Source organism: Poeciliopsis prolifica, unplaced genomic scaffold (genome assembly GCF_027474105.1).
Source record: "Poeciliopsis prolifica strain line A6 unplaced genomic scaffold, Auburn_PproV2 SCAFFOLD041, whole genome shotgun sequence".
Lineage (NCBI taxonomy): Eukaryota > Metazoa > Chordata > Actinopteri > Cyprinodontiformes > Poeciliidae > Poeciliopsis > Poeciliopsis prolifica.
The window spans coordinates 3,402,912-3,416,547 of record NW_026562416.1 but is presented as its reverse complement, the minus strand read 5'-3'; the positions used below and the strand labels follow the sequence as shown (position 1 = coordinate 3,416,547).

General features: G+C 33.1%; 1 protein-coding gene and 1 pseudogene across 1 annotated transcript; one reads left to right on the top strand and one right to left on the bottom strand.

Moving 5' to 3' along the window:
* Positions 1 to 777: 777 nt before the first annotated feature.
* LOC129375900 (major histocompatibility complex class I-related gene protein-like) lies at positions 778 to 5,556 on the top strand (annotated as a pseudogene).
* A 4,576-nt stretch (positions 5,557 to 10,132) lies between these two features.
* On the bottom strand, positions 10,133 to 13,386 carry LOC129375901 (MHC class I-like protein MILL2). The gene is made up of 7 exons (XM_055055265.1): positions 13,277 to 13,386; positions 12,913 to 13,167; positions 12,563 to 12,835; positions 11,798 to 12,088; positions 11,550 to 11,711; positions 10,918 to 10,959; positions 10,133 to 10,569 (listed from the first exon to the last, which is right to left on the bottom strand). The coding sequence occupies exons 1-7, from the start codon at positions 13,335 to 13,337 to the stop codon at positions 10,529 to 10,531; spliced, it is 1,125 nt and encodes a 374-aa protein (XP_054911240.1). The 5' UTR covers positions 13,338 to 13,386; the 3' UTR covers positions 10,133 to 10,528.
* Between the last annotated feature and the right edge of the window lie 250 nt (positions 13,387 to 13,636).

Below are 13,636 nucleotides of genomic sequence, written 5' to 3'. Positions count from 1 at the left end.
CATATTAGATCAAGTTTAGACTTGTTGATCCAATGACGGTTTTGTTTCTGAGTGTTTGAAACTCTTTGCATGGAGGTGAATTTACACCGTTTAAAATAACTTTCTTTAGAAAAAGACTATATAAATTTGTGGCTCTGCTAAGAAACAATCTGGGTTTGAAAAAAAAATTATGTGAGGTGTGAGGAGGAATAAGTTATCAGATGTACTATCATCTTCTTGAATGCAGTTGGAATTGTGTACATTTCTATCTGGCTGTGAGTCATTTTGATTTTTAGCTGCTGCCTATCTGGCTGGTCAGGTTGTCATGTGCCTATTTTTGGTCTTCAAAAAAACTCCAGAAGCATTAACTTTGCCTTGCCTTGTATATAACTAAGAATAAATATACATTATGTTTTGTATATCACAAGTTTTTGCTCTTGCTTTAATTCACAATCCTCTTTCATGGAACTATTTTTGTATCTCTGTGTAAGAACTGCTCCCTCTTTTCCTAGAGACAAAATAATTTAAGTCTACAGACTTGACAACATCATGGCAAACTCTTTCCTCCTGAGTGAATGATTTCTGTCATTGCTTTGAAATAATATCATAATTTTTAAATATGTGTTCTGGTGGAATCTGTATTTCACAAGCATAGATTTAAGCTGCTATGAATTATTAAATGAAACTGACAAGAGACTTCAGTCAAGAATGGACTCACATTAATCCCGCCCAGGAGCAGTTGGGCGGGTAGTTAAGCCTTTTTAGACTCAAACAATAAGTTCAACAACTGAAACTTCCCCTTCAAACTCATTTTCACTTTAGCTTTCTAAACAAGATGAAGTGGTTGGTGATACTTCTCATGTTCATCCATAGTTCATCTGCAGGTAAGAAAAGGCAAAACATTACATATGCATGTTTTCTCTCTTTTTCTCATTTTCAAATCTCTGAGTTGTTGGCACCTTTCTTAGACTATGGTAAAGATCATATTCCTCTATGTTTTCTCACCTTGCTCTGAACTTTATAATGAGACTTGTGTGTGTTATCAGACTAGTGAAAGGAAGTTTGACTCTTCTCAGAAAACCAGGGAACATTTTGTGTGGCTCCCAACAAAGAGCTGTGCAAAAATCTTCTTATCCTCATATCTTAGCTTTAAGATAGGTAATTATGAACGTTTTATGTTCATAAATCCTTTCTTGCAGTTTTTATAAGAAGCCTTATACTTGTTTATTTTAATGCATTTGATCTGTTACAAAAGGCACTTTTTTTTGACTATTTTAATCAAACTTTACATTTTGATTTAACACAAAAACAAATGAACAGAGCACTGAAAACAATTCTGCTGAGCAGAACCACAATAGAAACAGAGATAAACTCAGTAACCAAACGTTCATTTGTAAGCAGGTAGAGCCACTGAGAGCAAACTGAGCATAAAAAGGGAGAAAAGCTGAGAGTCGTCTCTCACTCAGTAGGAATCAGTTCTTCTGATTCTCTGTACACAGGCCTTGAGAATTACAAATTACTACATACATTAGTTTATATGTGCATAAAGAGGTTGAGGGTTCTCCACAGTATTCTAGCTCTTCCTTTCTATGTGTTGTATAAAGGTCAGAGGTCATTCCTGTACTCAGCAGCAGTCACTTCCTCGGTATCAGAGGAGAAACCTCTGTTCCCCATAACGTCTGAATTTACTCTTTCAGTCCCATATATTCTCATGTTCCCACTGCATATATGGGTTTATATGTAGTTTGTAGGATTAATTTTTATATTATTTCCTACAGACTATTAGAGTATATACATCACATTTTTAAATAGGATGTTGTTCTTGATTACTACCACATTATTTATTACCCCTTATTTGTTCATATTCAACAAACCAGATTCAAATAAAATTTTCTTTCTCTATGTTTAATTACAACTGATTTTGACTTGTATGCCTTATTTGTCTTCATGCTAAATTTGAGACTTTTTTTTAGCTTTTTCTTAGATAAAACCATTTTCATCCACTAAGTATTTATCTGACATGTACAGAATGCAGACATATATTGATAAAAAAAATTTTAGTTGAGAATTTATGAAAGTATTTTTTTTTAAATATTGTAAAAAACTGTTAAACACATAAATGATTTTTTAAAAGTGCACATGTTTGGTGTGATTTTTTTTTATGTAAAAATCATTTGTTCTTTATCAGGTCCAGAAAAAAACTAAATCTAATCTTAACCTATGTGTTAATCTGCTAAATTCATGGAAATTATTTATCAAAGAGACAAAATGGAGAAGTTTACAATAAATTAAATACGGTACTTTCCAGAACTTTGAGGAGATATAAAGTGAATATTAGCAAATATTTTCTTTCAAGGACTGCAGCAAGAGGATGATATGTTTTTAATAATATTTTTTTTTTTTCATACAGAGACACACTTCCTGAAGTTTTACTTCACTGGATCTACTGGGTTCACAAACGTTGCTGTGTTTGACATCATTGGAAAATTAGATGACATCCAAGGATTTTACTGTAACAACAAAGTAGTTGATGTAAAATTAAACTGGGTGAAGAAATTATTTAGTGACAATCCAAAAGTATTTGAGTTTCTGAAAATTAGTTGCTTTGTCACTAATCCTGCCTTCTTTAGATATATAATTCCTGAGATTATGAAGAACTTTCATCAAACTGAAGGTAATGTATGTTTGTTAATTATTAGTTTATCTCATAGAGATAACATAAATATTCTTAATTTTTAGAAATAAAAGGTAATAACAAATCATTTACTTATTAAAGTAATGTTTCTTGTTTTTTTTATCAATTTGTTTTTCATTTTGTGGTCAAAATGTTCTGTAATTTTTAAAAATCTTCAAATATTGTTCTTCCCACTTCAAAATAATATTTATTTCAATATTTTATTACTTCTACATTTATTATAGTTTAAAAATCCACCACGTTATAATAAAAAATATTTTTGTTCCAGGTGTTCATACTTTTCAGAGGATTGGTGGCTGTGAACTGAACATGGAAACTAAAGAGGTTACTGGATTTTTGAAGTACGGTTATGATGGAGAAGACTTTCTTGAATTTGATTTAAATGGACTGAAATGGATTGCAATGAGAAAAGAGGCTCTTTTTCTCAAACAGCTTTGGGATATGGATACACAAGATCTCTATCATAACAGAGATCTCCTCACAAATCGATGCAATGAGGTTCTTAATCACTCCTTGGTCGTTGGACACGGCTCTATCTTTAGAACAGGTACAGTTCTTCAGAATGTACTTCAGCACATTGAATCTGTCTGTCTCTCTTTCAAGAATTATCTTTAAAACTACATTTTCAATAATATTTATGCTGTTGTACCATATTTTCTTCTGCTTTTGAAGCCATTTTATTAAAAATAATTTCCTCATCTTTTCAAACAAACTTGCTCTGCATTGTCATATGAATGTAACTAAATCAACACAACATTGTCTTAGTCTGATTATATAATCCACTTGCTGCCTCTTCATCCTTTTCCTCTTTTGTTTTCCACCATCATGTTCAGATTACCCCTCAGTTTCTCTCCTTCAGAAGACTCCCTCCTCTCCAGTCGGGTGTCACGCTACTGGTTTCTACCCAAACAGTTTCCTGATGTCTGGAGGAAGGATGGAGAGGAGATTCATGAGGGTGTGGATGCTGGAGAGATCCTCAACAATGAGGATAGTACATTCCAGTATCGTGTTGATCTGGATATTTCATCAATCCCATCTATGGACTGGGCGAGGTATGACTGTGTGTTTCAGTTTACTGGAGCTGAGGACAAAATCATGATCAAGCTGGATAGAGAAGTAATCAAGACCAACTGGGGTGAGAATAAATATCTCAGTGTCACATATGTTAGTATTTAATACATTTGTAAGTTTGTGATGATTAAAGCAGAAAATTAGGAGAATTTTACACACATTCTGCATGGAAAGCATCAGAAATACTTTGGGCAGAAACTGTTAACAACACAAAGTGATGCCAGCTTCCACACATTTATGTCTTCCTAAGAAAATCAGATCCCAACAAATATCTTTTGCAACAATATGCCAATTCTCGGCTGCGGCTACTTCGGGTGCATTGTGTAGTATAAGGTTTTAGCTCTGCTACACTGGTAGCCAAGTAACGACATTTTGTTGTCAAGATTCACCTTGTGTATTTTTTGTACAATGACAATAAAGGAAGTCTAAGTCTAAGTCTAAGTCAATTCTACAGCTTCAACAATTAGTGATGCTCTCGCCTGATCAGCTCTTGTGGTTTCTCTTTGACCAGATGAATCATCTCAGAGAAATATCATCATCATTGCTGTCATTTCTGTTGTGATTTCCATCATAATTGCTGCTTTAGCATTTGCTGCTTTCAAGAAGAAAAATGGTCAGATTTTGGATTCATCATGATGTATCCGAAATCTGAAGATTGCAACAAACAAATGATTATTTTTATACCATCTTTGCATTAAATTAAGAAACCTTAAAAATTATGAATATATTCTCTTTTGAAGTTTTATTGCATATTTGTAAATTGAAACCCAAATATCTGTTTAACTTTCAGATAGACCAGTCATCTCTGGTAAGTAGGGCTGAAATTTATTTATCTTTTGTTTCACCAAATTGTCTGAAATAATTCTAAGATCAGAGGATTAGCAAGTCTCTTTTGGTTCCTCAGAGTCTGAAATCATACCATTGAGAAACTGACTTCAAAATCCAGATCAAGAAATCTAACATCCTGCTCTGCGTTCACATGTCCATTTAACATATGTACTATATGTGTATTAATATAATCTAATAAGTACCCTAATTGCTTTTTCATTAAGCAGGTATTATTGTGTGAAATAACACCTGTTACTGTACTAGACAGCTCTGGGCTGTATGAAATGTTTTTTCTACTCATTTCTAGTAGAAAAAATGAGTAGAAAAAACATTTCATCATAACTCCTTTTGTTTTTCTTCAGCTAATACAAAGTGTAGTATATCTAAAATAAAATCACAAATGTTTTTATTACTGTCAGTTTTTTAAATGACCAAGTATTCTATTAAAATCCCAATTTGCTTCCTGACAAAATATGCTGGAGAAATATATTAGACTGTTGTATATGTGAATGCTGTGAACTGTCCATTGTTGCATTGTTGGACTCTTGTTTATAAACTGGCAGATTGAGTTATGTGTCTGCATAGCTATATTTATTTTAAATGCATAACCATCATTTTTGTTTGGAAAATTGGAAAATAACTACATGTGTTTACATAAAGCCTTCTTATCCTGTTTTAATAAAACAATGAATACATTATTATATGTGCATAATGTTCAGTAAAAGTGCATATAATTTAAAGACATTGTAAAACTGTATATGTTCAATATCCCAACAGCAAAACAGAGGGAATTAGGTGTGATTTTATGCTACATTTTATTGTCTGTTCTGACATTGATGTGTTTGCAGCTAAAGTAACAGCTCAGACACAAACCTGCTGTGAAGATGGACATTTATGAGGATTGAGTTCAGATTGTAACTCTAAATGGAGCTGTGTTAAAGTTTGGAAATATGTAATTAAATATTACAGATTTAATAGTTAAACCAGTTTGACTATTTTGTCGTCTCTATAACATAACCAATGAAGTTAACATCAGTTATAATTTCACATGGCATGAACAAGTTTTATTTCTTAAAGAAAAATACTGGTGATTGCATAAAGTTACAAACTTTACAGCAATCACTCCTCCTGTATGAAAGGAAGAAACCTGCAGTAGAACCCTAAATAAGTGTGAGTAACCATCTATTTATTTATCCTGTTATCAATTTTAATGATCAGAGAATTCAAAGCAGTACAAAAAGTTATAATATTGCCTAGTTAAGTAGCTGAGTGATATGAACAGCTAAAATGTATTTTGCATTATGAAATGTAAGGCTAACATCAGAGTAACACCAGCATAAGAGGAAGAATCTAAATGTTTTCAGGCATTTATTTGGATGGATACTGGGTTTAATTCGTATAATTTGGCTCTCAGGTTGCATAAAAACATAGAAACCCATAAGAACTGGTTCTGTTAGCAGCACCGTTTCTGCTAACAAAGGCAGAATCAGTTCTGCTTCTGTTAGCAGTTTCCAAGTGTTATTTATACTTCCTTCTGCAGGACACCAGAGGGCAGCATTGAACAGATAGAATCTGTATTATTTAATGTTGTCGATTCAAATCTTTTCTGTTTTGATTTTGTTCCAATTCACTGAAAGTTCCTCACAATCAACTGGAAAAATTTCCCCTTTGGGAATTGAAACATTTGAATAAATTTACTTAACATGTTTGCAGAGTCACAAATCCATAAAAACACCAGTCTTAAAGTCCCTCCACTGGCTCCCTGTAGCTCAAAGAATAGATTTTAAAATACTGTTGTTAGTTTATAAATCACTGAACGGTTTAGCACCACAATACATCAAAGATCTGCTGTTGTTGTATCAACCTTCCAGACTCTCAGGTTCTGGTTCTGGTTCTGCTCTGCATCCCCAGAACCAGAACCAAAAGAGGAGAAGCAGCTTTCAGCATCTACGCACCAAAACTTTGGAACAAACTTCCAGAAAACTGTAAAACAGCGAAAACCCTGACTTCTTTTAAATCGCAATTAAAAACACACCTGTTTAGAATTGTTTTTGAAATGTAATATGTAACAATATATTGTTTATTCCATGATGCATGACTTTGTGTTCTTGTGTTTATGATGTAAAGCACTTTGAAATGCCTTGCTGAAATGTGCTATGCAAATAAAATTTGATTGATTGATTGATTGATTGAAAAAATATGCAATTATAATAATAAAAAATATTATTTCTTGACTTATGAGGTGAAAGTTTCTATTGCATGTTTTGATATTTTATACAAGATAAAAACATTCATGTTTCAACAAAGACAGGTGACCTTCATCTACATAAATGTGTCTTTTTAAAACCATCCGATGTAGATTATTTTGCTAAACACAAAAGTAACAAAGACAACACAAGATTGATGTGTCTTACATAAAAACATGGTGCTAGCAAACATAATGCAGTAAAACCAGTTTTTCCTACTTCTGATCAGTTCTTTCACTTTGTTAAATGAAGCCAGCAGCATTTCATAAGTTTCCTTCACATCTGATTTATTCCATTTCAATGGAATCAAATTACCTTCAACAAGATGCAATACAGAACAAACTAAAGCATATTTTAAAGTCACAGAAAATAATACCCACAGAAAAATTATTTCAGTTCCCTATTAGCTTTCCTCATCACTTCAAAGGTGGATCCACCCTGTCGGGGAAGTTCATTTAAACTGCTGGAAGTTTTATTCTTTTAGGACAATGATTGGAAAAATTCACAAGCTACCCATGAATAAAGGTTAAAAAAATGATTTTATTTAGTTCATTATAAACTATAAATGGCTCCAGGCTACTTTACTAATCTATGTTGACTCTATAGGTCTTAGCATTTCATGCCCACCACATATCCCTTCATTTTAAATATGAAAAAAATGCCAAATTCCAACTTAAAATTTGTTAAACTAATATTTTATTGTTTTGTTCAACCATTATAACGACACTTTCAGTTAGTACATTAAAAGTCTATTAAAGAAGATAATGGAGATCTAAAGATTCATCCAGTTCATAAGATAATACATGATTTTGGATTCAGAAGAACCCAAACAAGAATCAAACTAGTGAACATTAGTTTTCCACAGTAAAATTGAGGTTTCACAAATTCTCTAACTGTGGTGCTTCTAAAGCTTAAAAAAACATTGAAAATGCCCTTTTTAGCTTTTGTTTATTAATTAAAGAAGAAGCCTCAACCAATCTGCTGCAAGAACCACAACTGGCATCTGCCTAAGAGTTTCTTATGGACTTGTTCCATTGTTTTTAAAGAGTGTGGAGTACAGTTGTACATCTCTATAGTTCAAAACCTAAAATATTTAATGGTCAAACTAGAGTCTGACCATTTTACAATAATGAGCATTTGTGCTTCAGGCTTCTGTTATCATTAAACCTGAAAAGCACGGTCTGTCAATGTGTATATAAAGAACAACTGTATGCTTTATTTTAGATGAAAAGTGGGAAAGAAATCAAGGAACTTGTATTCACCATATGGTTTTACATAACTAACACTTTAATATTGCATCTGTTTTTTTCAGGGTTGTGACATCTTGAAAAGCAACCAGGGGCTGATAATGTTGACTTGATTAAGTGCCGTTGTGACAGAAATGATGTTTCATCCCTATAATGGAAAACCTGGACTCCATGTAAACATCAATTTTAGTTTAATAGTTCCAGTCTGACAAACAGAGATTATCATAAAATAAAAGTGGCTGACAAGTTAAAATTTGTAACTACATAACGACCAGATGCCTTTGATAGACATTTATGTCTATCAACCAGTCTTCCGTTTCCCATTTATAGACTACAATACTTTGTTCAATCTCTAAATGGCTTATTCAGATTCAGATGTATTGAACATGGAATGCATCTGAAAGTAGGACAGTAATTCTCCAGGACTGGTTTTGTGCACCTGTATTGCATATCTTCTTTATTTATTATTAAACTAAAAACATATCCACTGCTATCTTGTCTGCATTTTGTTCTTCCAGTAGCCACACTTGACACCAGATCAGAAAGGAGAACAGAGTTTTTAGAGCAAAATCACAAAACAAAAGAATCAGGAACAAAGAAGCAAAACAAAAAAATAACTAAACCAGGAATCCCAAAGCTAAAATTAGAAGCTATGACAATGATAAGATCACTTGCACTTGAAAGTTAAATTGAACCAGAACAGGTTTTGACTCTCCCTTATAGGCCAACAAATAGTATTTGGTTTCTGTTTAAGGAAAAAGAACAGGTTTGAATTGGTATTTCCCTGTTAGTGTCCAAGTATCTGTTTTTTCAAAAGGGTAATTTTAGAAAATCTGTATCAATTCATATCATGAAACGTCACTCATAATATCCGTTTCTTTATTTGGTGATCAACTAGAATCAGAAGTGTAGGTTGTCATTGGTTCTGAATAGAGTCTGCGTGAATTGTCGGCTTTATTCTGGGTCCATCATTTGTTACAAATACTCAGAAATTTTATTATTAGCCATTTTTGCCTCTAATTTCTTCATTCTTAAGTAAATAAGCAACAAAGAACTGTATGTTTTGCCATCCCATGAAATCGACTGTAGTTGATTGTTCTTCTGCATCAGTTCTGGTTCACGAAGCGAACCTGTCATGTGGTTCAAAGTGGGGAACGGGCATCTCGATAACGCAGTGTGAGAGTGATCATTATGTTTTAAATATTAAAATAGATGACATATTATTCCATCTATCATGTTCAGTATTTCACTGCTATTGATACAGGAGCTTTATTAACATTTTAAAATCCCTCACAAACATCAGTGCATTCCTCTTTCCGATGCTTTACCAAAGCTTCTTGTTGCTTAGGTTAGTAGAAGCTAACAACAGAACCTGTAGTATTCTTTGTTTTTTGCTGTTTTTTTCTGCCTGTTATTAGAATTAATATGTTTCTTATCTTTCTTACATTAGTAGTTTATATTATTAGTAGTTTTTCATTTAAAGGTCAGTTTAGTGTTCTCACCCCACAGAGGAGGAATTTGTTAAACTGTGTAAGACATAACTAACCTTTCTTTAACCTCGGACATGTTATTGCAGGTGGTGTCTTAATCCTCTTTAGGAGAACTTTCTGAGATGCTGAGAAAGTTCAGACAGTAAAACTAAGATTTAATTTCTGTGTTCCCCCTTTTCCTTGTTATCAGGGTAGCTATCCTGTCCCCCCCTGCTCCCCTCCTGTTAGGCCAATAAAAAGTCAAGCTCTGAAGCAGAGAGTCAGAACGCTCAGTGAACTGAACAGCTGGCGGAGGCCAGGCTGGAAGAAATGCCAGGGTTCCTGTGTCTTCTTGCTTTTGCAAAATCTTGGTTGAAAACAAAGTAGTTCCTTTTTAGGTTGAGAAAGCACCTATCACCTGTTCACTCCATTTCTATAAACTGTTCAACATAAGTTTTAACAAACAAGGTAAATAATCTATTGTTAAAATGTAGTTACTAGTTTTAATGTACACGCTCTAGTAAAAGAGCTCAAGAACAAGAAACAAACCATTACAATAAAACATATTCTTTAATAATTCATTAAACAGGCACAAAATAAAAAGCAGGAAGAAGTTAATTAATTAGGACATTGTTCATCATTCAGGTTATACACTGATCTGACAAATTGTCATGCAAAGCAACTTATTTCAAGATAATCATGTGCAAAATATACAGTATAATTATAAACAGAACTTAAAGTTTGGAACTGCCAGCAAGATGGATAAAAGCTGCATGTTTACTCATTAAAATAATCCTTTTATTTCAGTTTATATAAAAGTTAAGACAATATATTTATCTAACTCTTGCCACGTCCGATTATCCTACATGACAATTTAATTGCTCACATACTTGTGATTATTAAGAAATCAGTCACAAGTAAGTTTGGTTTTATAATAGTTTTTGCTGTGTCTTTCCTTTTGATCCCACACACAAGCAGATTTCAATCATAAACTTATTGTATTTCAAAATTACGCTGACAATTTTCAATGGTTCCTGTCAAGACAGAAAAAAAGACATCTTAATTATTTGAAATCAGTCCTGTTTAGGATTTTAAATCCTAGTATACAGCTGTTTTAAAATTCATATTTAAAAGACCAAAGTCAATAAAACATTTGCTTATATTAAAAAGTAAGAATGTTTTACCTCTAGGAGGCTATATATTTTCATTTGAAATCTAAGAAGCACAGACATCCATCAAGCATAATCTAACATAACTCAGTTCTGGTGAAATGTTTGTTGTTTTGTAAATTTCTTTAATATGATTGAGTTTCAAAATGTATTTCCAGTCACACAAAAGAGGACTTCAAGAAATATTGCCAGCAACTATATTGCAATACTTACTTGGATAGGTGGGATATGAGCTTGTGTCAGGAAGTTTTGAAGCTATAAGAAGAAAAAAACTGGTTATTTCATAACACAACACCTTGTTTTATGTTAAATAACACACTATTTAGTAACTGATACAGGAACTTTACAACTGCAAATTAATGAATTGCAGTTTTAACAGGCATCAAAAATTTTGTCAGCAAAATAAATATTCAATTTGCACATAAATACTTAGTTCAGAAACTAAATTATGCTAAATATTAATCTGAACATTAAGATTTGGAAATATTTAGTTTGCAAACTAAATACAATATTTAGCTTACAAGCTGAATATTTAATTTGAATGCTAAATATTTAGTTTGTTAATTAAATGTTTAGTTTGGAAGACTGTTATTTATATTACGTACGAATAGCATATAGAAAATGAACACACATTGTTTGTCTGACAGGTTACATAAACTAACAGCAATATTTAATTTTTTTATTGTGTAACTTTTTAAATGGCACCCTATAATAAAAACCATGAAATATAAATATTTAAAAAGATCAATAATTACTATTAATTATTTTTCAGTCACATGTATTTAACTGACTTTTTTGTAAATTTTATAAACTCTATTTCAGTGTATAGAAAAATCTTCCAGTACCGTTGTTGGCATTTTTCCAAAGAAAGAGTCCACTTATGCAGAAGCACAACAGAATCAATCCGACAACAAGTCCAATGGCCAAACCAAGAGGAAACTCAGAGGAAGAGGAAGAAGAGGAAGAGGAAGGGGAAGATGATGGGGAAGGGGGAGGAGATGCTGGATCTGAAAGAAGGACCAGACATTCTTTTTATGAAACAGTTGTAGAATAGATATTTAATCTGTGCAATTTGTGAGAAGAAGCAGCTTACCCCAGTTGGTAATGATTGCTCCTTTTTCCAGTCTGGTTAGTATGGTTTTATTATTGAGCTTAAACACACAGTCATATCTCTTCCAGTCTTCAGATTCAATTGACGAAACATTGAGGTCAACACTCATCTGGTAAGTGTTATTGGGGTTTGGTAGGATCTCACTGGGCTTCTCTTGAATCCCCACTCCATCTCTCCTCCAGAACATCTCAGCTGTGTTTGGGTAGAAACCTGTGGCAAAACAGCGGACAGGAGAGGAAGGGGTCTTCTGGAGGAGAGCGACAGAAGTGAGATCTGTATGAGGGAGACAATGCAGAGAGAAGAGGACAGAGGGTTAAGGCAAAAGAGAAAATGAAATGGTGCAAAGATGCAATAAATGGACGTTGCTTGCGTCTGCGTCAACCTTTGACCACAATGCTGAACCACAGTAAGCAAAAATCAAAAAATAGGTTTAAGAATAATTTTGATGTATAAAAGACAAAAGAGATTTAATCTTAATTTATTCAAAATCTTACATGGCATTTGTCAATTGCTCATATAAAAACAAAAGTTCTAAACAGCAAATGCAAAAGTTAAACATTTTTATCCTTTTTGTTTTGCTACTAAAAGCTACTATGTATTTTTGTCATACTGAAGATCATCATAAATGAAGTGAGATAATAAACAGTAGTATGATCTACTGTATTCTTAGTGCTAAATGTAATCTTACTCTCAGAAAATCAGAAACTGAATGTTAAAATTAAACTGATTAAACAATGAATGTTATACCTTCTCTCTGCAGAGCGCTAAGAGACACAAACTGTTTTAGCATTTGGGGGCAAATCAGTGTCAAAAACAGTGTTATGTTGTTTAATCCGTCCTGGGCAGAGTCCCACAGCGGTTTTAATTGTTCAGCCAAAGGTTGTTGAGCAGTCCATGTCATATTTGTGGAGTATAGTTTCATGAAATCTTCTCCATTGTAGCCACACTGCTGAAAAATGACATTTTCAGGAGGCGTTTCATCCAGTCCACAGCCAAGCATACACTGTAAAACATGAACATCTAAGACAGACAGCAAAGAATTATAGTAGTTTGTTTAAAGTATTTAACATTTATTATGCAAAGTATCTGCACAGTACCTTCATCTGGATTTAAGGTTCCCAGCCTGATTAAGTATTCAGTAAAACCAACATCCAGAGAGTTTAATACTTCTTTAGAGAATATCGGCGACTGATAGAAATCTGATATGTTCTTCCAGAGAACTGAGCTTGGTTTTCTAAATCCGTTGCCCTCATAGTAATCCACTTGAATTTCATCAATTACTATTGTAAACAGATCTGGAAGATCCCTGATTCCAGTCGAAATAATGGCAAAAATTGTCAATGAATTTTTTACTGTGAGGAAAAGATGAAGATATATGGTCAATATTGTTAGTATTAGCTACACACATGCTCCTCCATGCATAAATTGTTTTATTAGTGACATTAAAACTGGTTACTATACCTGATGATGAAGCCTGGCAGAGAAGGAGCACTATTAATATTTTGTTTGTCTGAAGACACATCTTTCCCAGAAAGCTGAGCTTTTAAATCCTCTCAAACTGTTTGTTGAGCTGAGAGCACAAACGAAGATTAAAACAAAAATCACTGCAGACACTTGAAATATGAACGACTGTCAATAATTGCCCCTCCCACAGTGTTTGAGGAGGAGTACAGGCAGCAGCAAGAGTCTGCTGTTAACAGATACATCATTTTCATTTGTTTGTTTCTTAAAACATAATTTATTATTTTATGCATTAAGTTTTAAATACCCTTGTTCTTGGGCTGCCTCTTAGTTAGATTTGTACGCGCTGACTTTCATTTC

Coding starts and splice junctions, on each gene's coding strand:
- LOC129375901 (XM_055055265.1), bottom strand. CDS start 13,337: ATGTGTCTTCAGACAAACAAAATATTAATAGTGCTCCTTCTCTGCCAG. Junction 12,836..12,912: donor AACCTTAAATCCAGATGAAG/GTACTGTGCAGA, acceptor TGTCTGTCTTAG/ATGTTCATGTTTTACAGTGT. Junction 10,960..11,549: donor TTGGAAAAATGCCAACAACG/GTACTGGAAGAT, acceptor TTCTTCTTATAG/CTTCAAAACTTCCTGACACA.